Source organism: Prionailurus viverrinus, chromosome A2 (genome assembly GCF_022837055.1).
Source record: "Prionailurus viverrinus isolate Anna chromosome A2, UM_Priviv_1.0, whole genome shotgun sequence".
Classification (NCBI taxonomy): Eukaryota; Metazoa; Chordata; class Mammalia; order Carnivora; family Felidae; genus Prionailurus; species Prionailurus viverrinus.
In genome coordinates this window covers 10,776,657-10,803,228 of record NC_062562.1, presented here as the reverse complement: position 1 = coordinate 10,803,228, position 26,572 = coordinate 10,776,657, and the positions used below count along the sequence as shown (strand labels likewise).

Sequence of the window (26,572 nt, the reverse complement as noted above, 5' to 3'; positions counted from 1 at the left end):
CACATCCTCACCTTCAAACATAAAGGTGTCCGCCTCAGCTCGGATGTCCTCATCTGACAGTTCCTTCCCGTCTTCATCCTGGAACGAACAGGAGAGGATCCTTAGCCCGCTTCATCCCACCCTCCACCTCCTAGGGCTGAAGTCAAGATACTCCCCCCTCTCTCAAGCCAAGCTGCGGGGGGAAGAATGCCAGGCAGACAGAGGTACGTGGCTTGTCTAAGAAAGATGGAAAGTGGGAGGGAGAGTCAAAGGGGAGGGGAAGAAGGGAGTTTGTATCCCTTGAGCAGCTGGTTGCAGCAAGCATCCTGCTGGATGGAGGCCCAACCATGACCTGTGATCAGGTCTCATGACCATCATGTCGTAAATGAGGAAACTGAGGCTCAGAGGGACGAGTCAGGTGACTAAGGTCCAGCATCCGCTAAGCAGCAGGGCCAGAACTGGAACCCAGAACTGCCTGAATCCAGAATCCAAGTGCTGCTCAGAAATTCCACAGAAGGGGGAGCCTTGGTGGCTCAGTGGTTAAGCATCTGGCTTTGGCTCAGGTCATGCATGATCTCACAGTTCGTGAGTTCATGAGTCCCACATCAGGGGAGCTCAAGCCCTGCTTTGGGTGAGCTCAATCCCCTCTTCCGGTGAGCCTGGCTTCTGTCTCTCTCTCTCTCTCTCTCTCTGCCCCTTGTGGGATTCTCTCTCTCTCTCTCTGCCCCTCACTCACTTGCTCTCTCTCTCTCTCTCAAAAACAGGAAGAAAGAAAAGAAATCCCACAGAAGCAATCTCTGCAAGTGTCATATTTTTTCAAAGTCTTGGGTTTCAACTTTTAAGCATGGTGAGCAAAATCATGTCCCCGCCCCCACCACAACCCTCCAGAATTCATACGGTGAGGTCCTCACCACCCGGGACCTCAGAACGTGACTGTATTTGGAGACAGGGCCTTTCCAGAGGTAATTAAATTATGATGACGTCATTAGGGTGGGCCCTAGCCCAATATTTAGAGGACATTTATGCAAAGACACAGGCAGAGGGAAGACAACGTGAATACACATGAGAAGGAGGCCATCTACAAGACAGGGAGAGAGGCCTCAGAAGAAACCAACCCCTGTCAGTGCCTTGATCTCAGATCTCTAGCCTCCAGAACTGTGAGAAGGTTAACTTCTGAGGTTTAGCCCACCCAGTCTACAGCACTTCATTACGGCAGCCCCAGCAAAATGAATACAGTAAGTCTTACTTGTGTATTAGGGTGCCTGCCTGCCTCCTAGATCTGTGTTATTCGGGACGTTTGTCCTTTTATGGAGTTGGTGCAATTCACGAGGGGCCGGGGCCCAGCCTCACCTTGGCCAGGAGCAGCACATCGATGAAGTCCAAGGTCTTGCCCTGTTTGCCCTTAAGCCAGGCCTCGGCCCCCTGCTGGTGCAGTGCCCGCCTCCGCTCCTGGATGACCTCCGTGGTGAAGCGGTGCACGGTGTCACAGGCCTGCCGGAAACGCCGCCCGTCTGCCGTGAGGTAGTAGATGAGGTCGATGTGGTGGTGCACGCGGTATTGGCGCTGGACCACGAGTGCGCTCAGCTCGATGATGGCCGAGATGTAATCGCTCATCTTCCTGCCGGGAGAGGAAGGGCCATGAGCACAAGCTGCTCCCTAGGACCAGTAAGCAACCCCCCCCCCCCCGCCCCGTATATAGACAATATTTTCTAATTTTCCTGTACTCTTCACGCTCCACCATCTGGGGCCTTGCTGACCCCAGAGAGACGCGGCCCCTCCCAGAGCTAGCCAGTTCTGAGAGATTGCCAATGACTCACCCAAGAGTATCCCTTTCATGTGCACACCAAACAGTCCAGAGCCCATACGCTGAAGTTTATCAGGCCGAGCCACTATCTCCAGGCCTTAATCACTGGACAACTAGGGACAGCCCCCATCCTCCAGAGCCCTCTGTAATTATTCAAACGAGTGAATCCTAAGCTTGTGTAACTGCCATACTGTTCCTTCCCAAGGAAACCACCAAAAAAGACTGTCATGCTTTCTCCCGACTGACACCGAAGCTTCCCTGTGTGGCCCTGAGGGGTGTAGTAGGTCCCCTCCTCTTGGGAACTGTAAGGAACAATCATCTCCTGATTGGGTGGCCTCATCATATCTGAATAAAACTAAAATCCAGGTACACATAGACCCAAAGACAGATCAGGACTTCCAAATAGATGTAGCATCACAAAGACTAAATGGCTATAAGCCACAGAGTGAGAGAACTCATAAATATGATCACAAACTTGTATCTAAAATATATAAAGAACTCTTGGGGCTCCTGCATGGCTCAGTCAGTTGAGAGTCTGAGTCTTGATTTTGGCTCATGTCATGATCCCAGGGTCATGGGATCAAGCCCCACATCAGACTTTGGACTGAGGGTGTAGCCTACTTAAGATTCTCTCTCTCCTTCTCCCCCTGCCCCTCCCCAGGTCACTATCTCTGTCAAAAAATAAAATAAAATAAAATATAAATAAATAAATAAATAAACAAATAAATAATATAAAGAACTCTTAAAATGCACTCATAGACAAAGAATCCAATTAAAAAATGGGTAAAACATATGCATAGACATTTCTCCAAAGAAGATATACAAATGTCCAATAAGCACATTAAAAGATGCTTAACAGCATTAGCCACTACAGAAATGCAAATCAAAACCACAATGAGATACTGTTTGACCCCAACTAGGAATGGCTATAATCAAAAAGACAGATAATAACAAGTGTTGGTAGAGGTGTGGAGAAATTGGACCCCTCACATACTACTGGTAGGAATATAAAATGCTGCCTCTCTCTCTCTCTCTCAAATAAGCATTTAAAAAAATTAACAAAAAAGAAAAAAAATGAAATCACTGGGACAGGTGTGCAAGGGGCTGTCCTTGGTCCTGAACTATGTTTGTTGTTTTCACACGTGTCACAGTCTGTCACTTCCTTGTTTATTTATTTGTGCACGGTAACTGCTTTTCTTCCCATCAACATATAAGTTCCAAAGGAGCAATACTTTGTCTATTTTGTTGACCATTATATTCACAGTGCCTAGTCCAGGAAGAGCACATAGTAGGCTGGAATAAATATTTCTGGACTGATTAATTAATCAATTAACTAGTTAATCACTAAAGCCACTGTCACTTTACCCAACTGAAACATAACCCTACAAAGCCCAGAGTAACAAAGTCAGCAGCTTATCATTGAGAACGTACTATGTGCTACAAACTTGCCATTTATGATGTCTCTTCTTCCTTATATCCCCACTTAGACTATAAATTCCAAGGAACTGGGACTTAGTCTGTTGCTCACCACCATATTCTCAGTAGATAGCATAGTATCTGGCACATAGTAGCTACACAACAAATAGCTGATGAATGAATGAATGAATGAATGAACCAGGACAATGGTTATTTTATTCATCCATTCAACAAATATTTACTGAACATCTACTGTGTGCCAGGGCAGTGCAACATCATTTTATTCTTTTTTTAATGTTTATTTATTTTTGAGAGAAAGAGAGAGAGAGAGAGAGAGAGGGAGAATGAGTGGGGGAGGGGCAGACAGAGAGGGAGACACAGAATCCAAAGCAGTCTCCAGGCTCGGAGCTTTCAGCACGGAGCCCAACATGGGGCTTGAACCCATGAACCTGAAGATCATAACCTGAGCCAAAGTCAGACGCTTAACTGACTGAGCCATCCAGGCGCCCCATATCATTTTATTCTTAAAGCATGTCTCAGAGGGTCAAGAATTGTCATCCCTGGAGTGCCTGAGTGGCTCAGTTGGTTAAGTGTCTGACTCTTGGTTTCTGCTCAGGTCATGATCTTGCAGTTTGTGGGTTCAAGCCCCACATCAGGCTCTGCACTGACAGCATGGAGCCTGCTTAGGATTCTCTCTCTCTCTCTCTCTCTCTCTCTCTCTCTCTCTCTGCCTCTCCCCTGCTTGCTCTCTCTCTTCCCCTCTCTCTCTCTCTCCCTTCCAAAATAAATAAATTAAAAAAAAAAAAGAATTGCCATCCTTGTTTTACAAAAAAGGAAACAGGCTCATAGCCTGGGGAGACACTTTCCAAAAGCCAAACTACTCCTCATGGAAGGATGAGGGAAACTAGTACTTATTAAGCACCTACTCTATACCCAACCACCAACTTACATTACCTCACTTAATACTCACAAGATGACTATGGGGGTGGAATTGGGATTCCGTTTTTTCGGATAAGGACACAGGCCCAGAGAGGTGATGTCAGTTTTCAGAAACACACAGCCTGTCGGTGGCAGAGTACCGACAGCCCGGCGATGCCCGACACCTGAGAGTCTCCTTTCTTCTCCCACCACCTTGCCCTGCAGCAACTGTCTCTATCTTCCCCCAGGAAGGCCACACTCACTCCTGGCAGTTGCTGTTGTGGCTGAAGACACATTTCTGAAGACTGTCCAGGGTCATGAGGCTGATGTGCTCAAACATGTCAAGGGAGACCACTGGGCCCTCCGCCAGGCGCCGCCATTTAGCCTGCGAGAGAGAGACACATGGCGAACCGTAGCAGAGACCGCAGGCTTTGAGCCGGGCTGACAACGGCACCCCAGCTGCCTGCTGGCCTCAAGCCCATTTTGTAGGTAAAGGAAGTGAACCGTCCTGACATCCCATGGCTCACACACGAGTCGGGGCCTGGACCAGTCCCACTCCGCGGACACCCTCTTCCCAAGAGACCCCGCGACTCACATGCATGATGTCAGTGCACTGGTTGAAGATCTTCATGTAGGGCTTCAGGATGTCGAAGTGAAAGGCGGGGGTCAGCAGGCGGCGGTGCCGGCTCCACTTCTCACCTTTGCTAAGCAGCAGCCCATCTCCTGGGCGCAGGAGACTGCCCTTAGGAGCCTCTCCTATTACTCTGAAACCACAAGAAACCCCACGCCCCACCCTCTCTTCCCTGAAGCCCCAGCCCCAGCTCATCCAGTCCCACACTCACCCAGCCAAGGTTTCAGGAAACCGTAGAAAAGGTCATCCTTGGGGGCAATGGCAGCTGTGGAGAGAGAAGAGGTGATGATAATTCAAAAGAGACTGCTGACCCTTGACCTCTGCTTCTAACCTCCTTGGGGCTCCTCTCTGAGCTCTGACCTCCACCTCACCTCTCCAGTCCATCTTCCACACCTGCTCCCGAAAGACCCTTATAGGATGCTGATCTGAACATGAGCCTCCCCTACTCAGATACCTCCCATGGCTCCCTATCACCCTTGTAAAAAAGTTCAAGTTCAGGCTAGCACTGAAGGCCCTGCCTCATCTAGCCTCCCTGTGTCTCTCCTATCTCACCCTTCAACATACACCTCACATACTGGCCCAGGCTGAGCTCTCCATCCAGAATGGCCCTCTTCACCCTAATCACCCCCTCTTTTCTGCCAATCCAGGCCATCTGAATTATGCCTCCTGTGCTCTCAGTCTCCAGTGTAGCCTCCTCCTTGCACTCCGGTCCCAGGAGGTCTTATCAGATGCTAGATCTGACCATGTCCCTTCCCGCTCAGAGCCATTAGCCACAGCACCAGCTGTTCAGCCCATTTTCAAAGCCCTGAATGATCTACCCCAGTCCAGACCTCTCTCAAAACATCTCTGTCCTCCATACCCTACATGCTCAATGTTCGAACATCACAGCATATTCTCATCTCCTTGAAAAAGCCACATTCTGTGTTCTTTCTACCACATGCCTTCCCTGCCTCAAACACTCTTCCTTCATCCTTTGAGTCTCTGTTTGGATGCCACCCCTTCTCCACCCATCCCTCTGGATTGCATCCATCCAGGTACAAGCCCCTGGAGAGGAGGGACCATGTTGATCACTGATATATGGGTGCTAAATAAATTTTCAGTGAATGAACCAGTCAAGGGATGAAAGAATGCAAAAATGGATGGTTGGATGGGTGGATGGATGGATGGATGGGTGGATGGGTGGATGGGTGGATGGGTGGGTGGATGAGTGAGTTAACTCCCTTTCTATGGGTTGAACAGATTTGTGACTGAATGGGCAGGGGCCCAGGAAAGAAGTACCTGAAACTCAAGTGATATCACTTTTACCTGAGATGTGACTCAGCCACCTACACACACACTACCTAGGAATTGGCCAATCGTGCACACAGTCATCTGTCCACTCATCCTCCTATTTGGAGGGTTCTGCCACCCTCTGTACCCAACCCCTGCTGGGCAGTGCTGGGGGCCAGAGGTGGCTCAGCTCCACACCCTGCCTGGAGGAGATCTGGGTGGGGCGAGAAAGAGAAGTAGAGGCATGCCATGCAAATATCAAGAAGGCAGAAAGTGTGCCAGAAGCAAAGGGAGGCACAGAGAAAGGGCTGTTGGAAGTCAAAGCAGGCTTCCTGGAAGAGGCAACACTGGAGAGGAAGATAGAAGTCTATCTAGTCATGCCTTTCCTCTCTGAGATCTGGACTCCAGCCTTAGCCCCTTGAGGGTCTTTCTGATACACAGACCTGTTAAATGGTTGCCCAGCCCAAGCACCATTCCCTAACACCCCCAATGTAAAACACAAGCTCATTTGCTTTGCACACAAGTGCTCTGAGTCCAGCCTCTGTCTCACTGCCTACTCGTCCCCACACATCATCCTCACTCCAGACACCCCAAGTCACCTGAATTCCCCTGGCACTTTCACACATCTGCACCTTTGCACTGGTAGAACCCTCTACCTGAGACTTCTCATCTGGCAAACCCCTACACACATCCTTCAAGGCCCAGCGTCATTGACATCTCCTCCATGAAGTCTTCCCCAACCCCCGACCCCCACCCCAGGCTAAACCCTTGTTCTCCCATCCTCGGGTCCCTACACCTCTCCAACTTTGAACACTAGATTCCAGGAGAGGCCGTGACCAGGCTGCCTTTCCCCTCAGTGTTCCCTTCAGTAAAAAGCAGATGGTAACGTCTACCCTGGAGGAGGTCCTATAAGAAAAGGCCCCACCTGGTGCTCAGCAGGAAAGTACATATCACTGTGGTTGAGAGCTCGGCCTCCGGGAGGGCCAGATCTGGGTTCAAATCCCAGCCCCACCACTAACTCAGCATGTAAACTTGGGCGTGTCAACCATTCTGGCCCTCCATTTCCTCATCTGCCAGAGGAGAAATAGAACAATTCTGCCTGCCTCGTGGCATCCCTATAACAGCTCAATGAGCTAACATGTTCCTGGCACACAGCAGGTGCTCATTAAATATTTGTACACATAAATGAATAATTAACCAACTGCTGGCTATTTTTATAACCATGATTATAATTATTGGTCATTGGTGTCACGAACTCAGGAGATGATTATCTGCATCCCCAGTTCGCAGCAAGCCCCCACCAGGGAAAAATAAATGCACAGCCGTCGTGGAAAGCTATTTGGTGGTTCCTTAAAAAGTTAAAGGTAGAATTCCCATATGGCCCTGCATTTCTACTCCTCAGCACCTACCCAAGAGAAATGAAACTATACATCAGCACCGAAACCCGTGCAGGCATGTTCATAGCATCATTCGTAACAGCCTAAAGGTAGGAAGGACCCAAATGCCTGTCGGTGGATGAGCAGATAAACAAATTGTGGTATATCCGTATCCCCATACAATGGACTTCTACTCAGCCTTAAAAAAAGTAGGTCCTGATCATTGCTACAATGTGTGTGAACCTCGGAAACACTGTGCTAAGTGAAAGAGGTCAGTGCAAAAGGTCACATTTTGTATCATACCTTTACTGTGATATATCCAGAATAGGCAGAGCCTATTCTATCTCTTATCTATGGAGATAGAAAATAGAGTGGTACGTCCCAGAAGTGGGGGGGGGGGCGGGGGAGGAGGACGTAATCACTTAATGGGTACAGGTTGTTTTATGGGGCCATGAAAAAAAACTTGGAACTAGAGAGAGCCTTGGGTTGCACAACATTGTGAACACCTACATACCTTACACTTTAAAATCGTACGTTTTTAAATGGTTAACTGCATGCTATGTGAATTTCATCTCAATAAAAAATAAATGCATAAAGGCAAAAGCTGTAATGATATGCCTATATATCACACTTCATTCTCTATAACGCATTTCCCCCTGCTTTCTCCCATTAATGCTCTCTACCCCAATTGCCCGATATAAGATGGAGAAGGTTCAGGAGGAGCTGTGCCTTTCTCAGGGCCCATGGGCTGTGTGGCTTTAGCCCCAGGCCATCAAGGTCCCCGGGTGTGGCCCTGAGGAGGCCCCGGTGTGGGGTGGGATCCACAGCTTGGGGCCAGGCCTGTCTGTCCTGACTCACAGCTCCACCCCCCCCCCACTCCTCCAGTGGGGGGAAGGCCCTGGATATCCTGCCTGTCCTGAGGGAGGGGAAGGGAGGGGAGAGGGAGAGGCCGGGGGAATCTACTATGTGCCAAGGCCACGCGGGGCGGCTCCACTCCCTACTCCATCTGGCGTCTCACAACCATGTAAGATGGTCCTCAGGAATCTGCGGTTCTGAGGAGGAGAGGGGAGAAGGAGGAGGCAGAAAGAAAAACAGGACATGAGAAAAGCAGGAGATGAGAAACCCCCATGAGCACCTACCCACATCACAGTGAGTCTTCACCACCACCCCATTTTACAGATCAGAAACTGAGGCCCTGAGAGGCTACATGAATTTCTGGGTCACATGGTGACAATGGCTCCACCCAGGATTCGAGCCCAGCCCGCCCAAGTCCTGGCCCAGGGCTCTTTGCACAACTTGGAGCCCATCCCTTAGAGAGGTCACCCTTCCCAGGGTCCAGGCTCCCCCTTTGTGCAGTGGGTTGGGCATCCCGGAATGAAACGTGGGGAGGGTACGGCTGGGGGAGGGAAGGATGGCAGCCCCTTCCTCTTTCATGGCTCCGACGTGACAGCCTTGAAGGTGGTCTCTAGACCTCAAAGAGAGATCTCAGCCTCTCGTTGTAGGGGCCCAAGCTGGGGCCAGAGATCCTAAAATTCCTGGTACTTTTTCATTCCTCCCTCCTCTCTCAAATGTCTCTGATGCCCCTGGAGGTGCCCAGTTATGCGTGAGGCCACACCAAAGATCCAGACTCCTAGGGGGAAGACGGAGCTGGAGGCAGACCCACTCAGTCAGCCCTAGAGCGTTAGGACGGAGAATGAGAAAGCCCGGAGAAGAAAACCATGATCTGTCTGGAGGGTCAAGGAAGTCTTCCTGGAGGAGGGGTCATTGGATCCGGGTGTTGAAGGTTGAGCAAGGACTTGCCCAGCACACCCAGGAGCCCTACACCTTGGGACTGGTGTGGACTCAGAAGGGAGAAGCAATCTTTCTACGTCTCCTTTTCTACTAGTCAGGGTCAGCCCAGGTGAAAAGAATGGGCTGCAGGCTGGGATAGCCACAGCAGGGAATATCAGAACCCAAATGGTGGAACTGCCATGGCTTAGAATTAAGCAGCAACCACTTAACAAAATCTCAGGCAAACAATTCCCTGATCGAATATGTTTGGCTCTGACTTCTAGGTGGGCATGTTTGCCTCTCAAAGTTCCTAGGACCCCTAGACATTGTCGCACCTTTTCCCATGCTATCCCCACTATTTGTATTACCATGGCTGCTTTGGTGAACTCCTATTCATCCTTCAAATCCCTACTCCAATGGCCCTTCCCCCAGATAGCCTACAGGCCCAGAAGCCCAGGTGATTTCTGGGAGTTGAGGGTTTATCCATCACTTAAAGGCCCAGCCCACCTACCTGAGGCACCCACTACGGGCTTGATGTAGTCAGGATGCACCAGAACCAACAGCGGCAAAATGGGGCCAATCCACACCAGGATCACATGATGCATGTTGTCCAGCACCTTCTTCTCATCTTGGAGGCCTGTCTCATTTGGAAGATACTGCAAGGGGTAGGAGGGAAAGACAGTGAGGAGGAGCCCAGCCCCAGCGTCCCCTAGCCTCTCCCTCCTTCCACCTCTCCCCTATCCTTAAAACAAGCCCGGAAGAGCTGTATGATTGCGGGCAGCTGGCTGCACCTCGCTGAACCTCCATTCCCTCACCTGAGGAGTGGGGAAGAATCAACTCTCTGAGGGCAGCTGAGAAAATGTATGAAATAACAAAATGAGAGACCGCCCCCCCACCCACCCACCCAGCACAGGGCATGACACACAGCCGGTGTTCCAGAAATAAAAACGGTAAGAGTACACCCAATAATAATGATCATCATTTGTTGAGTACTTGCTACGTTAGTAATAAAATACCACTAGCACTGTTATCTTTAACACATGCGTGTGGTTACAGCGTTAGGCGCGGCGGTGGGCATGGTTCATATAGTTAATACCTTCAACCTACCCAAGAATTCTGTGAAATACTTGCTACTATTTCCCCATTTCACTTTGCTTGGAAAGGTCAAATGACTTGTCTGAAATTACAGGTGAGTAAGTGATTGCCCTGGTTTGGGCTTCCCCAGAAGCCTCACCCAGAACTCATGGCCCCGGGAGGAGGCAGGCTGGGCCTACAGGGTCAATGTTGTCCACACTGACCCGGCTAACTTTGGGCACCAGGGCCTGGCCACTGCCAGGATGGACCACCATTAAAGCCAGATGGCTCTTGGCCGGGGCGCCTGGGTGGCGCAGTCGGTTAAGCGTCCGACTTCAGCCAGGTCACGATCTCGCGGTCCATGAGTTCGAGCCCCGCGTCAGGCTCTGGGCTGACGGCTCAGAGCCTGGAGCCTGTTTCAGATTCTGTGTCTCCCTCTCTCTCTGCCCCTCCCCCGTTCATGCTCTGTCTCTCTCTGTCCCAAAAATAAATAAACGTTGAAAAAAAAAAATTAAAAAAAAAAAAAAGCCAGATGGTTCTTGGAATAAGAGCATTGGACGAAGGGCACGAGAAATGAGTAGGGGTTCATCTAACTGAGAAGGATATTTGGTAGAGGGCACAGTTCCAGCAAAGACCATGGAGGCGGGAAATCAGAGCCTGGCTATAGGAACAGGAAGTCATCCTACAGGGCTAGACGTGAGTAGGGCGGGAGTCAGAGCCTAACGGGACTTGAACACTAGCTGAGGAGGTGAGACTTTCTCCGGACAGCAATGGGGAGTCACGGAGGGTGTGTGAGCAGAGGAGGGACATGGTTGGTTTCAAGATTCCTCCTGGGACCAGGACGGGGCGACGGACTGGAGGCAGGAGTCCAAGGAGGAGGCTGGACCATGGTCCAGCAGAAGACAATGAGGCCTGAGGAGGGGTGGGAGGTGAAAGGGAGGGAGGAGATTCGGACACAAACAGGCAAAACTTGGTGAGTGCAGTCCCAGGGGAGTCATTCCTAAAGCCAGATAAAATATTCTTGGAGCTACTGAGTAGAAATGTACCTCCTGCTTCCTTCTTCTGAGACACTCACTCCAAGTAGCATCTAAAATATTTCTAGGGGCGCCTGGGTACCTCAGTCTGACTCTTGATTTCAGCTCAGGTCATGATCTCACGCTTCGTGAGTTCGAGCCCTGCATCGGGCTCCACGCTGACAATGAGGAGCCTGCTTGGGATTCTTTCTAACTCTCTCTCTGCCCCTCCCCCGCCCCCACTCACATTCTCTCTCTCTCTTTCAAAATAAATAAAATAAAATAAAATAAAATAAAATAAAATAAAACAAAACAATAAAATAAAATCAATAAAATATTTCTAGAATCACTCGATACTTCCGGTCTCTGCAAGACTGGGGAGTTGAGCACACCCACCACCGCGTGGCAGGTTCAGAGTCAAGCATGCCGCCGACGTGACTTCGGGAATTGTCAAAATAATCTCATGAGGTTATCAGGAACAATCATAAGCCCCACACTGCAGATGGGAAAACCAAGGCACAGGGAGGTGACGTAGTTTGCTCAAGGTCGTGTGGCAGGAGAGGGTAGAGACCAGCATCAAGCCCACACTGACGACCACTGCCCTTGAACTGCCTCTCCAAAGTCCACCTCTGCCCTTGGCATGAGGCCTAAGCCAGGAAGGTCTCCACAACTGTCCCTCAGTTTCATGTAGGTCTAGAAGGGGGACCAGGTGAGTGCAGTAGGCAGTTAGGAACTGGAGTCTAAGACCCCAAAAGCCTCAGTGCCCTCAGGAGTCTGGCTTTCTTCTGACCTCTGAAGCCCTTTTAGAAAAGTGCAGGTTTTCTCAGCCAGACACAAGAGGTGGCAAAGGCACAGAGCTAAGAACAGGGACTCTGGAGCCAAACGGCCTGGGCTTGAACCCCAACTCTGCCGCCTACAAGCTGTGTGACCTAGGGCCAGCTACTTAACCTCTCTGTGCCATAGTATTCTTAGAAGCAAAATGGGGACAGTGGTGGGGCCTGCCGCCTAGGATTGTCAAGAGGACTGAGGGAGACGGAACGCGAGCTGGTGCAGCCACGCCGGAAAACAGTCTGGAGGCTCCGCAAAAAAACAAATAGAACTACCCTACGACCCAGCAATCGCACTACTAGGCATTTATCCACGGGATACAGGTGTGCTGTTTCGAAGGGACACGTGCACCCCCATGTTTATAGCAGCACCATCAACAACCGCCAAAGTATGGGAAGAGCCCAAATGTCCATCAATGGATGAACGGATAAAGAAGATGTGGTATGTATATACAATGGAGTATTACTCGGCAGTCAAAAAGAATGAAATCTTGCCATTTGCAACTACGCGAATGGAACAGGAGGGGATTATGCTAAGCAAAATTAGTCAGAGAAAAAAATCATATGACTTCACTCATATGAGGACTTTAAGAGACAAAACAGATGAACATAAGGGAAGGGAAACAAAAATAATATAAAAACAGGGAGGGGGACCAAACAGAAGAGACCCATAAATATGGAGAACAAACTGAGGGTGACAGGAGGGGTTGAGGGAGGGGGGAGGAGCTAAATAGGGAAGGGGCACTAAGGAATCTACTCCTGAAATCATTGTTGCACTATACGCTAACCAATTTGGATGTAAATTTAAAAAATTAAAAAATTAAATTAAATAAATAAATAAAATAAGAAAAAAAAAAAACATCAAAGTATAAAAAAAAAAAGGGGGGGACTGAGTGAGTTAATATTTTTAAAGCACCTGATGTAATCCTAAGCACATGTATATGAAATAAGAAATGAAAGGCAGGGCTCCTGGATGGCTCTGTCAGTTAAGCAACTGACTTTGGCTCAGATCATGATCTCGCGATTCGTGAGTTCGAGCCCTGTGTCCGGCTGTGTGCTGTCAGCTCGGAGCCTGGAGCCTGCTTCTGATTCTGTGTCTCCCTCTCTCTGCCCCTCCCCTGCTTGTGCTCTGTCTCTCTCTGCCTCTCCAAAATGAATAAACGTTAAAAAAATTAAAAATTAAAAAAAAAATGAAAGGCAAGGTAAGAGAATGAAAGAAAGGGTGCAACCACATCGGGGGTGGGGTGGGGCAAAATCCACGGGGGTCCCCCCACCCTGCCCGGGGATCACAGAACCCGACGACTTTCACGGGCACTGGTACCTGTTGCTACAGCAATAGGCCTGAAATGACAGAGAAAACTTTCGACTCAGCTCTGCCTCGCCTCAGCTGTGTGACCTCGGGTAAACGGCTTGCCCTCTCTGAGCCTCCATCACACTTAGACCCTGGAAAACGGGTTTGTTTGTGGCCCTGACCAGATTCTTGGGGGATGAAAGAAACCATCAGGTCTGTCATCCTTACTGAATACCTGGGACCCACCCAGCCCACCTGCCCAGCCCCACACACCATGCCCAGGTGGCCCAGCAGCCAGTTGCGCCGGGGTGGCTGGGGGAAGCAGCTCAGCCGGCGGCAGGTGATGTAGCAACGCCAGGAGAACCTCAGGAGCTGTATCAGCAGGCGGCAGAGGAAGAAGAGCAGGGACAGGACGAGTGCAGACACCGCATACAAGCGGAAGGCGGTCTTCTCCAGTCCCAGGAGGTACAGCAGGTGCTCCGTGACAGGCAGCATACTGCGGGAACACACGGGATGGGGGTCAGTGCAGGTAGGAACCACTCTGGCCGTGTGTGTGCCATACAAAGATGACCTGTGGGGTCAAGCATAGGGTACCTGGCACACAGGAGGTGCTCAATGCACATGAGTCCCAGACACCAAGGATACCCCCCTAACTTTCCCCAGCAGTGACCTTCAGTGAGCTGACCAGACGGACACCTGTCCATATGCCCTCAGTCTTCACTTCGCAGGGAGTCCTTCCTGGCTTCTCTGCCCATGCCTGGCTGGCCAGAGGGTTGGAAAATTAAAACACGTACACCTCCACGCCGAAAGCAGCTCTTAACCAATGACAGATGAATATTGCCAGATAAATACCTCCTCCCCTTGGGGCAATGACCCTGAGATGGGAGTTTCACATGCACTCCCAGGCTTCCACAGCAGGGTTAAACTCCGGCTGCCCACAGAAGAAACTTTCTCTATTAGCTGCCTTCCTTCCTCTGTCTTCCCTCTTTTTCTCTATTTAATTGAGGTGAGATTCACCCAACATGAAACGAACCGTTTTAAAGTACAGTTGACCCTTGAACAATGCAGGGGTTAGGGGGGTCCCAAGCCCTGTGCAGCCAGAATTCCATGTGTAACGTTTGACCCCCCGCAAAACTGAACTGCTCATAGCCTACTGTTGACTGGAAGCCTGACTGATAACATTAGCGGCCAATTAACACATATTTTGAATGTTATATGTATTATATACTGTATTCTTACAAGAAAGTAAGCTGCAGAGAAGAAAATGTTGTTGAGAAAGTCATAAGAAAGAGAAAATAGGGGCTCAGTCTGTTGAGCATTCGACTTCGGCTCAGGACATGATCTCGTGGTCTGTGAGTTCGAGCCCCGCGTCGGGCTCTGTGCTGACAGCTCAGAGCCTGGAGCCTGTTTCGGATTCTGTGTCTCCCTCTCCCTCTGACCCTCCCCTGTACATGCTCTGTCTCTCTCTGAATCAAAAATAAATAAACATTAAAAAAAATTTTTAAATAAAAAAATAATAATAATATTAATGACACAGTGACCAGGTATAGAGCGTTGCAATGTGCCATGCTCCACACTCAGGGATGTGCATGCCTCATTTTATGGTGCCTTAAAGTGGGCCTTGGAGTGGGTCCTACCATTCTCTCCATTGTTTGCACAACTCAATCTCTGTTCTTCTAACTCAAGAGAGATGGGAGCTGACAGAGGCCCCTTGAACCCCTACCAAAGGCCAAACTCAATCACATTGGGGGCCCACAGATCTCAGACAGTGCCGAGGAGATTGCTGGAAATGGTTAGGTCTTGCCCTCATCTCTCCTTTCCCCTTAGTCCAGACACCCAAGGGTTCTCTCTGTGCTCCACCTCCTTGGGCAACACAGCTAAAGGAACCCTACCCTCCAGGTCCTCACCTGAGTCCCCAGTCCCCACCACCACCCCACCACCACCGGCCCATGGTTCCCTCCATTAGGGGCTCAGAGTCACTGGCTTTTCCACCAGCCAATGACCAACTGTATCATCCACGCAGAAGATGTGAAGTTTCTATTGGTTACCACATCCTGGGAAAACAGCTGGGTGCATCATCACCAAATTTGGAGAGTCCCATTGGGATGGTCTGACTTACACTACCAGCCATGCAATTGACATGACCACTCATTAGGATGTCTGGTACCAAGGAGAGACAGAAAGGGAATAACAAGTGTTGGCAAGGATGCGGAGAAACCTTGAACCCTGATGCCTTGCTCGTGGGGTTGTAAAATGGTGAGGCTTTGCTGTGGAAAACAGTGTGGTGGTTCCTCAAAATATTAAACATAGAATCACCATATGATCCAGCAATCCCACTTCTGGAGGGATCCCCAAAAGAAGTGAAAGCAGGGACTCAAACAGATATTTGCACACCCATGTTCACAGCAGCATTAGTCACAAGGGCCAAAAGGTGGAGGCAACCCAAGTTCCCAAGAAAGGAAGAACAGATACACATACTATGGTCTATCCATACACTGGAATATTATTCGGCCATAAAAAGGGAAATCTGACACAGGCCACAACATGGATGGACCTCAAGGACATTACGTGAAGTGAAATAAGAGACACAAAAGACAAATGCTCTGTGTCCCCAGAGGAGTCAGGTTCAGAGACAGGAAGCAGAATGGCGGGCACCAGGACCGGCGGGAGTGGGGGTAGGGGGTCAGAGTTTTAATTGAAGAAGACAGAAAAGTTCTGGACATGGATGGTGGTGATGGCTGCACATCAGTGTGAATGTACTTAAGGCCACTGAACTGTTCACTGAAAATGGTTAAGACTGGGGGGCGGGGGACACCTGTGTGACACAGTCGGTTAAGCATCCCACCCTTGATCTCGGCTCAGGTCATGATCCCACAGTTTGTGAGATCAAGCCCCGTGTTGAGCTCTGCGCTGACGGTGCGGAGCCTGCTTGGGATTCTCTCTCCCTCTCTCTCTCTCTCTACAACCTCCCCCCCCCCCAAATAAATAAATAAACATTAAAAAAAAAAAGACTGCGTGTCTCGAAGGAGGTAAAGCAGAGATAGAGGTGGCTGAATACTGGTCCCCCAAAGAGATCAGGTCTCTGGAACATGGGAATGTGATCTTAACTGCCAGCGTCTTTGCAGACAAGACTAGAGATGAGAAGATTATCCGGGATTGGATTGTCTAGGTTGTTCCCAACTGGAATCGAAATCTCCTCGTAAGAGAGAGGCCGAGGGAGCCTCAACACACAGAAGAGAAGAAGGCCGTGGAAAGATAAAGGCAGACCCTGGAGGGATGCGGCCACCAGCCCAGGCACCCTGGAGCCACTAGAAGCTGGGAGAGGCAGGGAGCAGATTCTGCCCTAGAACTTCCAGAGGGAGCACGGCCCTGCCCTCACCTGGGTTTCAGACTCCCGGCCCCCAGAACTCTGAGAGAATAAATGAATAAATGTGTGCTGTTTCAAGCCACCCAGTTCGTGGTAATTCGTCACAGCAGCCACAGGAAACAAATACACGGAGTAAGAGGGTGCAGACCGATCCCTCCAGATGAGGTGGCCTGTGTGTGTCTCTTGGGGGAAGGCTCTCTGGGCTGACAGCTGAGTGAAGAACGGGGCTTTCTCATTAAGTGCATATCTGCACACACACGCACGTAGCTGGGGTCTTTTTAATACATACATATATATATATATATTTTTTTTTTTTTGAGAGAGAGAGAGAGAGAGAGAGAGAGAGAGAAAGCGAGAGTGGGGAAGGGGCAGAGATAGAGAATCCCAAGCAGGCTCCGTGCCTGCTTGGGATTAGAGAATCCCAAGCAGCGCAGAGCCTGATGTGGGGCTCAAACCCACAAGCCGTGAGACCAGAACCTGAGCCAAAATCAAGAGTTGGACGCTTAACCGACTGAGTCACCCAGGTGCCCCTAAGGTTTTATATTTTTTTTAATGTTTATTTATTTTTGAGAGAGAGAGAGAGAGAGACCGAGAGTGAGCAGGGGAGGGGCAGAGAGAGAGGGAGACACAGAATCGGAAACAGGCTCCAGGCTCTGAGCTGTCAGCACAGAGCCCGACGCGGGGCTTGAACTCACGGACTGTGAGATCATGACCTGAGCTGAATTAGGACGCTTAACCGACTGAGTCACCCAGGCACCCACATGTAGCTGGGTTCTAATCCTGACTCCACGGACTGGCTGTGTGGCCTAGGCCTCAGTTTCCCTATCTGAAACTGGGGGTGACTGTAAAAGATGATCTTTGGGTCCACCCCAGTGTGACCTTTTCCTGCGTGTGGCCCGGGGTGGGGTCAGCGCTTTGGCAGGCCCAAGACCTCTGGGTCACCTCTAACCCCTGGGCAACCTGGCTGTAGTCTGGCTGCCACTCCAGACACTACAGTCACCTTTCTGAAGGTCCATCACTCTCCTGCTCTAACACCATCCATGGCTCCCCACTGCCCTCAGTCTGGCATCCAAAGCCCTTGAGGAGCTGACCACCCCCGCCCATCCTCCACTTCAGCCATAAAGATCCCCCTTCTCAGGATGTTTTGGACCCTTTCACCCAAGCTATAAACGTTGGATTCCTTAGAGCTGGTCCTGGGTCATGGCTTCCTCTCTCTCCATGTATACGCCCTGGGGAGCTCACCCCCTCCCATGGCTTTTGTGACCCTATCTCTGAGATGCCTCCCATGTCTTGATGACACCACCTCCTGGATGGCCTCCAGGGGCATAGCTCAGACCCTCACATTCACCTCACCTCCTTCCTCCCTCTCTGCCCATACCCAGTTCGTTGCCAGGTCCTGCCAGTAGTGTATCCTAAATATCTTTCACTCTCATTCACTTTTCCCCATCCCCATCATTTCAACCCACGTCAGGCCACCACTGCAGTGGCCTCCTCCCCTTGCTCCCCCGAGTTCCCTCCCGCCCCTCCCCCAGCAGTCCATTCTCCACCCAGCAGCCAAAGGGATCTCCCTAAAATTAAATCAGATCACAGCCTTCCCCTATTCAAAGTCCTCCCCATTATGCTGAACACAATTCAGATTCCTTCCCACGGACTGAGACGCCCTGTGCGCCCGGCCCCTGTGGACCCCTCCAGCCTCTCCCACGGCTCTCCCCGCTGCTGACTCAACTCCAGCCACTCTGGCCACAGGCCAAATTCATTCCCGCTTCAGAGCCTTTGCACATGCTGTTCCCTCCAATCTGGCATGCCTTTCCCCCAGCTCTGCCCACAAGGGCCCCTCCTCATCCTCCAGGACCACCTCTGCTTTTCACCACCATCAGCCACCTCCTTTATTGAGCACCTTCTGTGTGCAGTGGCTTTCTCAGCCATTTCTTTCATCTTCCCAGGAGCCCTTCGAGGCAGCTGGGGTTCTTCTAACTAGAGTCACAGCAAGAACCCCCACCCCCACCCAGAACAATCCCACTGATAACCTGACAAAGGAAATGTCTTCCTGAAATACTGAAATGGGGAGGAACTGAAACAAGAGAAAGCACTAGCCCTCAAAGAGGAGACCCTGCCCCAGGAAGGCAGGTGCACAGGAGGGAGGGAGCTCTGAACCGCCGTGCCCACCCCCCGATGTGGGACGTGGGCTGCGGCTTTTCCCAGGACCAGCTGCTCCAAGCAGAAAGAGCACACGCTGGATCCCCAGCTGGCTGTCACCCTGGGAGCCTCAGTCTTTTCATCTATGAAATGGAAACAATATCAAGAAGTCCATCTGATGCTTCTGGGAGGAGCTCAATAAATAGTGCCTTGGGGAAGTTAAATCCTCTGCTTTCTGGAGCTGGGTTCCACTCGCCCACCCCTAGCAAGAGCACTCTTGCCAGCACCCCCCCACCAAAGAAAGTGCTGCAAAAACCTTTGAGGCAGTACAGCCGCTTTGAGAAATAGCTTCGCAGTTCCTCCAAAAGCTAAACATAGAATTTTCATGTGACCTGGAAATTCCACTCCTGGGTATATAGTCACTAGAATGCAGGGGCGCCTGGGTGGCTCAGTCGGTTGAGCGTCCGACTCTTGATTTCGGCTCAGGTCACGATGCCAGGCATGGGATCGAGCCCTGCATCGGACTCCATGCTGGCTGTGGAGCCTGCTTAAGATTCTCATTCTTTCTCCCTCTGGTCCTCCACCACTCTCTCTCTCTCTCACACATAAAATAAAATTAAAATTAAAACTAAAGAATGTAAAACATCCTCAGATACTTGTATATGAAAATGAATAGCAGCACTATTCAGAATAGCCCAAAGGTGGAAACAATCCAAATGTCCATCAATGAATGAATGGATAAGTATCATGTGATATATTCGTGTGATGGAATATTACTTGGTCATGAAAAGGGGCGCCTGGGTGGCTCAGTCGATTAAGCGTCTGACTTCGGCTCAGGTCATGATCTCCCAGTCCGTGAGTTCGAGCCCCACGTCGGGCTCTTGTGCTGACAGCTCAGAGCCTGGAGCCTGCTTCGGGTTCTGTGTGTCCCTCTCTCCCTGCCCCTCCCCCACTTGTGCTCTGTCTCTCTCTGTCTCTCAAAAATGAATAAATGTAAAAGAAAAAATTTAACAAAGATGCCACTCAAATGAAAAAATAAGCCTGGGGGCGCCTGGGTGGCTCAGTCGGTTGAGTGTCCGACATCGGCCCAGGTCATGATCTCACGGTTCATGGGTTCGAGCCCCGCATCGGGCTCTGTGCTGACAGCTCAGAGCCTGGAGCCTGCTTCGGATTCTGTGTCTCCCTCTCTGTCTCTGCCCCTCCCCTGCTCATGCTCTGTCTCTCTGTCTCAAAAATAAATTTAAAAATTTTTTTAATTTTAATAAAAAAATAAATAAATATAAAAATGAATCAGTTGACTGTACAATCCAAAGAATGAACTCTAATGTAAACTATTAACTTTGGTTAAGTATAATGTGTCTACATTGGCTCATCAGTTGTAAGAAACATATCATCCTAACAGAAGATGTTAATAATAGGGGAAAGTGTGGGGAGTTGATGGATGTTTTGGAACTCTATACTTCCTGCATAGTTTTTCTGTAAACCTGAAACTGCTCTAAAATATAAATTCTGTTTAAAAGTTAATTATTTGAGGGGCGCCTGGGTGGCGCAGTTGGTTAAGTGTCTGACTTCAGCCAGGTCACGATCTCGCGGTCTGTGAGTTCGAGCCCCGCGTCGGGCTCTGGGCTGATGGCTCAGAGCCTGGAGCCTGTTTCCGATTCTGTGTCTCCCTCTCTCTCTGCCCCTCCCCCGTTCATGCTCTGTCTCTCTCTGTCCCAAAAATAAATAAACGTTGAAAAAAAAAATTTTTTTTTTAAAAAGTTAATTATTTGAGGGACACCTGGGTGGCTCAGTCAGTTAAGCATCCAACTTCAGCTCAGGTCATGATCTCACAGTTGGTGAGTTCACGCCCGGCGTTGGCCTCTGTGCTGACAGCTCAGAGCCTGGAGCCTGCTTCGGATTCTGGGTCTCCCTCTCTCTCTGCCCCTCCCCTGCTCATGCACACGCTCTCATTCTCTCTCCCTCTCTCTCTCAAATATAAATAAACATTAAAAAATAAAGAATAAAATAAAATAAAGTTTTAATTGTGGGGTGCCTGGGTGGCTCAGTCAGTTGGGTGTCCGACGACTTTGGCTTAGGTCATGATCTCATGGTTTGTCTGTTGACAGCTCAGAGCCTGGAGCCTAATTCAGATTCTGTGTCTCCTTCTCTCTGCCCCTCCCCTGCTCGTGTTCTCTCTCTCTCTCTCTCTCTCTCTCTCTCTCTCTCAAAAAAAAAATAATAATAATAAACATTTAAAACAATTTTTTTAATAAATAAAAAAGTTAATTATTTGAGGGTTGCCTGGCCAGCTCAGTGAGTAGAGCATGCGACTCTTGATCTCAGGGTTGTGAGTTTGAGCCCCACGTTGGGTGTAGAGATTACCTAAAAAGATAAAAAAAATCTTTTTAAAAAAGTTAATTATTTGAAATTAATGAAAAATGAATTAAGATGCTTTAATTGGGGAGAAGGTGTTCTGGGGGTTCAGACAGTCGTTTCCTTTCTTGACTTGAGTGCTGGTGACATGTGTGGGTTCAATTCGCAAACACTCCTGAACTGCCCAGTTGTAGAATGTGCACTTCCCTATACCCCCTGTATTACACTTCAACTTAAAAAAATTAAAAATAAAATGAAAATTTGTTTCCCGATTGCATTGTCTTTTAAAATGTGCATCTTTGGGGCGCCTGGGTGGCTCAGTTGGCTAAACACCCAACTTGGCTCAGGTCATGATCTCATGGTTCGTGGGTTCAAGCCCCGCGTCAGGCTCTGTGCTGACAGCTCAGAGCCTGGAGCCTGCTTCCGATTCTATGTCTCCCTCTCTCTCTGCCCCTCCCCCACTCACTCTCTCTTTCTCTCTCTCTCTCAAAAATAAGTATTAAAAAAAAAATTTCAAATGTGCGTCTTTGACTCAAACCAGCCTGGGTCCCAGTCGCGGCCCTGCGCCTCCCCCAAGTCAGCAGCCTTGAGTAGTCTAGTCCCCACCCCCAGCTTCCATGTTCCAATCTGTGAAATGGGTTAACAATAGCAGGAGCCACCCCTTAAAGGTTGCTTGGGACACTTCAGTGAGATGAGGTCTGGTAGGCGGTATGCAAGATTTTAGCCATTATTCCTGCTTCTATTATTTACTAGTTTATTGGAGCGAGATAAACGCAAAGCTGACACTCTCAGGATGCTGTGAGAGGCTGGCAAACTTCAGAGCATCAGACACCAGGCAAGGGCACCCAGCAGCCCCACCCCAGCAGAGGTGGCCCCACCTGTCCTGCTGGGGCCAGCATTATCTGAAAACGGAGGAGCCAGCGACTGGTTCCGTGGCCCACGCCCAAGGAGCGCTGGTTTGTCAGGTTAGCCCGGACGCCAGTCAGGGACTTGTCATACAAGGTGTGTGGGCTCCTGAGAAGGAATGCAGGACACGACCATGCCCCCCCCCCACACACACACACACCACCAGAAATCACACATGTTGCCTCTCCTTGAACTGCAGGTCCTGGGGCCCACCTGTCATCCAAGCACCCAACACTGGCTCCACTGCCCCACATCCTAGCACTGCCCTTCACTCACTCTGGAAGCCAGTAGTCAAAACAGCCTGCCTCCTCTCCCTGCTCATGCCAACCAAACACCCTCTCTATGCCAAAGAGCTGCCTGACCCCAGAGACTCCTATTCTCCCAAAGTGCCAGACCCTAGAAGTCTGAGCTGAGAGGGGGCTTACCCCAGATTTCTGGGGTTCGGAGAAGGGGCTGCAGGAGCAGTTCTGAGGGCAGAGCCAAGCCGGCAAATCGAGGTAGGAAGGAGGGCCTCACCGCAGCTGTGGGCACACTGTAGGCTGTCGCCCACAGCTTCGTCGGCCCAAAGGAGATCCTGACAGAAAAAGAAGTTTACAAACCACCAGTCATCTAGACCATTCCAGAACTGCAATTGCCTCTGCCCACCATCTCAGCACATGGACACGAGCCTCGGAAAGGATTCCATAAAGCTCCACCTCAGAGCTGTGTGACCTCAGGTGAATGTCTGCACCTCTCTGAGCCTCAATTTCCTCACGTGTAAGACAGGAACTGTATTACCCACTTCACAGGGCTTTGATAACAATGCCACATTTTTAATGTGCTCAGCTCAGGGCTTGGCACACCGCAAGCCCCAGATCAAAGGTGCCTCTCCTTGCTGTTGGGGAGGGCACCATATTCGTTAGTGCTTGCCCAGTCATCTGGGATTTGGAGAATGGGGTCCAAGGCTTGCCAGGGAGGCGGGAGGGGGTCGCCTTCTCCGTCTGCGGAGTCATCCAAGCCCAGGTCACCACTGGACACCAGTCCAGGGCTAATGTTACCGCTCAGAAACCCAAGCTGGGCTATACAGAGAGGCTGGGGCCATTGGAAAGGGCACAGGATGTTGGGGTCACACAGGGCCGGTTTGTTCAAATCCCAGCTCCCCCACTGTCTCCCGGCCTCCCTCCCACCTCCAGCCTGAGACTCCCCAGTTGGCAGGTCTCAGCCGCCTCACGTGGTCCAAGCGGGGACGGACAGCCCCTTGGACACCAGGGAGCATACATCCCTCCCGCATCCAACAAACGTCAGCTGGTACCGACCGCAGGAGCTCACACAACCCTCACAGCCAACTCTGGGGGCCCAGGAGGGCATCTCCTCTTTTCAGGCTCTGCGCCTGCCATGGGTGGGGAGAGGGACGGTGAAGGCAGCCGGATCACTAGCGTAAAGTCCCTGAGGGAGACGCTGTGGAGTGACTCCGGTCCGCCCAGCGGCACGGGGCAAGGCCTGGATCCGCCCGAGAGGTCCTGATGGGGAGGGGGCTCTTCCTGAGGTCCCTTCCCATCACGGAAACCCGGGGAGAAGGATGTACCCAGGACTCCGAGGGGCGCGCTCAAAACAACTGCGCCCAAAAGCGGCGGCCGTCGGGGACACGCCCACGTCCCCCCATCCGGAGCCTCTGGGACCCGCCGCCGCCGCCGCCTGGGTCGTGGGGATTCCCGGGGCGGGCTGCGCCCAGCCCCTCGCGTCCCCGCTGCCAGCACCCGCGCCTGCCGGGCGCCTCGGGTTACAGCGCAGCGCCCCGGCCGCGCTCGGGTTACCGCCCCCCGCGCGCACTCACCTCGCGGGTCTCGGCCTCGGCCTCGGCCTCTCGATCCGGGATCCAGATCCGCCCGCACCGCAACCTCGGTTCTGACCGCGCCGTCCGGCGGCCGGGCCCTTTAACCCCGCCCGGCCGCGCCGCGAGGCCCGCCCCCGGCCCGCCCCCGGCCTCGCCGGCCTCTGGGCGGGGACCGAGGCTAGGCCCCCAGAGACGGAGAGAACCAGAGACAGAGTCGTGGATGCGTGGAGAGCGACGGAAAGGGAAAGACGCAGAGCCGGGGATGGAGAGACCGACAGGTGGAGAGATGGAGAAGAAGACGCAGACAGAGACAGCGAAAGAGACATTGGAGACACAAAGACTTGAACACCCAGCATCCCCAAACCACCACACTCCCTGCCCCTCTGCCCATGCCTGGCTCCACTTAGTGCCGAGATCCCCCCTCAGGCCCGCTCCTTAACACCCTCCTCTTGCACCAGCACCCCCAAAGCCCACACGTCAGGACCTGCTCCCACGCTTGGACAGGGGTCCCTAAGCCAGCAACCCTGATGCCCCACGCGGCCCCAGGAATCCTCAGGCTCCATCGGCCCTGGGGAACCAGCCGTTCTGCTCTCTCTGGATTCAACCCACCCTCCTGGGGCTCTACTGGCAGCTGCAGCCTCTTCCTCCAGGAAGACCTCCAGCCTCAACAAGCCGCACCAGACTCTGGTCCTGCTCCTCTCACCCCCACCCACCCACCGTCAGCCAACTCGACCATCCCACTAAGATGTTGTCCTTGGCCAGTTTATCTGCTCCAGATAGATCCAGACAGGGTCAGTCCCGCCCCGGATTTGGAAGAGATACCTGTGTCTGGGTCAGTGGGTGGGTGGGTGACTGATCTGGGCAAGTGGGCAGACAGATGGGAGGAATCACAGCTGGCCGTTGGCTCTCCACTGCCTCCACAGGGCCAAATGGCATTGTGCATACTGGACACCCAGGTAATATCTGTCAAAGAAAAAATTTTAAAAAGCCACAGGAGATTAGATCAAAGCCTCCGACCTTAATTGCAGGCTCATCTGGGGAAACTAAGGCAGATGCTGGCAGCTGGAGGAGAGGCATGACTGGCTGGGTTCAGGCAGGAGCCAGGCCAGACACTGAGAAGCCTGAAGCTGTAAGGAGACATCGCCCTCCTCTCAGTGAGTTCCAAAGCTAAAACCACAGCGAACCATAAGGAAACTGAAGAAAGGGCAAAGAAGTTCAGACTGTTTTCCCCAGGATGACCATTCCAAAGCCTTTCGATCTGTCAGAAATAAATTCTTTATCCTGTTACAGACAACGGGGGATCCCCTCCTGGCTTGGGGGGACAACCAGGTGGGAAGTCTGGTCATGGGGCTGGTTAGCCTGGGGGATGGGAGCCAGGGGGTGGAGCAGGCCCGGAGCTGTGCTGGACTCTCAGAGGACAGGGCCAGGGGTCACAGCCACAGTCAAAGCCACATAACACTATGGGCAGAGATGGACTCTGGAGGCAGAGGGTTCGGGTGGCTTTATCGGTTACTCACTGTGTACCCACCTCAGAAGACTGCTGTAATGTTTTAGGGTAACAGTTGTCACCCAAGGCAATCCTGTCCCTCAAGAGACAATCTGACAATGTCTGAAGACACTTTGGCCATCACAGCTGGATGCTGGGGTACCACTGGCCTCTAGTGGGTGGAGGCCAGGAATGCTGATAAACACCTTACAATGCACACACAGGATGGCCCCTGGCCAAAGAGAATGATCTTGGGGCACCTGGGTGGCTCAGTCGGGTGAGCATCTGACTCTCGATCTCAGCTCAGGTATTGGCCTCAGGATCGTGAGTTCAAGCCCCGCGTCAGACTCCGCACTGGGTATGAAGCCTATTTAAAAACAGAGAGAAAGAGAGAGACAGAATGATCCAGCCCTAATGTCAATAGTGGTGAGGTTGAGAAACCCTGCTTCAAGGTGTAGGGAGCACTTCTGAATTCTAGCACACAGTAAGTGCTAGGTAAGTGCTGACTGCCGTTATTAGCCACCATGGAGTTTCCAGCCTTCTTCCTCACCAGCAAATCCTGACCACCAATTCCATGTTCAGCATGCCCTAGTTCAGAGAAAGCTGTGGCTTCCCCGCCCGATCCACAAGCAACCTTCAATCAGGCAAGTCCTGCTTTAGCTGGTTTTGACTCCCCCCTGAGACCAGGGTCTCCTTGAGGGTGAGTCCCCAGGATCAGCTGGTGCCGGGCTAGGTGGTGCTTGGAATACATCCGTGCAGCGGGTCGGACCTGCTGTTTTTTGTTCTTTGTTTTTTAATGTTTATTCATTTTTGAGAGACACATAGAGACAGAATGTGAGTGGGGGAAGGGCAGAGACAGAGGGAGACACAGAATCCGAAGCAGGCTCCAGGCTCTGAGCTGTCAGCACAGAGCCTGATGCGGGGCTCAAACTCACCAACTGTGAGATCATGACCTGAGCCGAAGTCAGACACCCAATCGACTGAGCCACCCAGGCGCCCCCGGACCTGCTGTTGAAAGATGCAAGTGTGGTTCTAGGGGCTGGGAATATGGCAAAGAATAAAAACAGCCCAAATCCTTGTCGTTGTGGATCTGAAGCTGAAGTGGAGAAAACAGAAAATAAAGAAAACATATCCAGCAGGA

General features: G+C 51.2%; 1 protein-coding gene across 3 annotated transcripts in view; it reads right to left on the bottom strand.

Annotated features, from left to right (window-relative positions):
* Positions 1-25,727, bottom strand: part of LOC125161112 (ultra-long-chain fatty acid omega-hydroxylase) — a 31,520-nt gene extending 5,793 nt beyond the window's left edge. Inside the window, exons 1-9 of one of the 3 annotated variants that reach the window (XM_047850752.1) lie at positions 25,474-25,727; positions 24,768-24,908; positions 13,642-13,864; positions 9,675-9,819; positions 4,960-5,013; positions 4,713-4,840; positions 4,381-4,502; positions 1,330-1,597; positions 12-78 (exon numbers count right to left, since the gene is read on the bottom strand). In XM_047850752.1, the coding sequence (XP_047706708.1) occupies positions 12-78; positions 1,330-1,597; positions 4,381-4,502; positions 4,713-4,840; positions 4,960-5,013; positions 9,675-9,819; positions 13,642-13,863 (1,006 nt within the window). In that variant the 5' untranslated portion in view covers position 13,864; positions 24,768-24,908; positions 25,474-25,727. Of the gene's footprint in view, positions 1-11; positions 79-1,329; positions 1,598-4,380; positions 4,503-4,712; positions 4,841-4,959; positions 5,014-9,674; positions 9,820-13,641; positions 13,865-23,945; positions 24,143-24,767 lie in introns of those variants that run through there. The other 2 variants (XM_047850753.1, XM_047850754.1) reach the window with 2 other exon arrangements.
* Between the last annotated feature and the right edge of the window lie 845 nt (positions 25,728-26,572).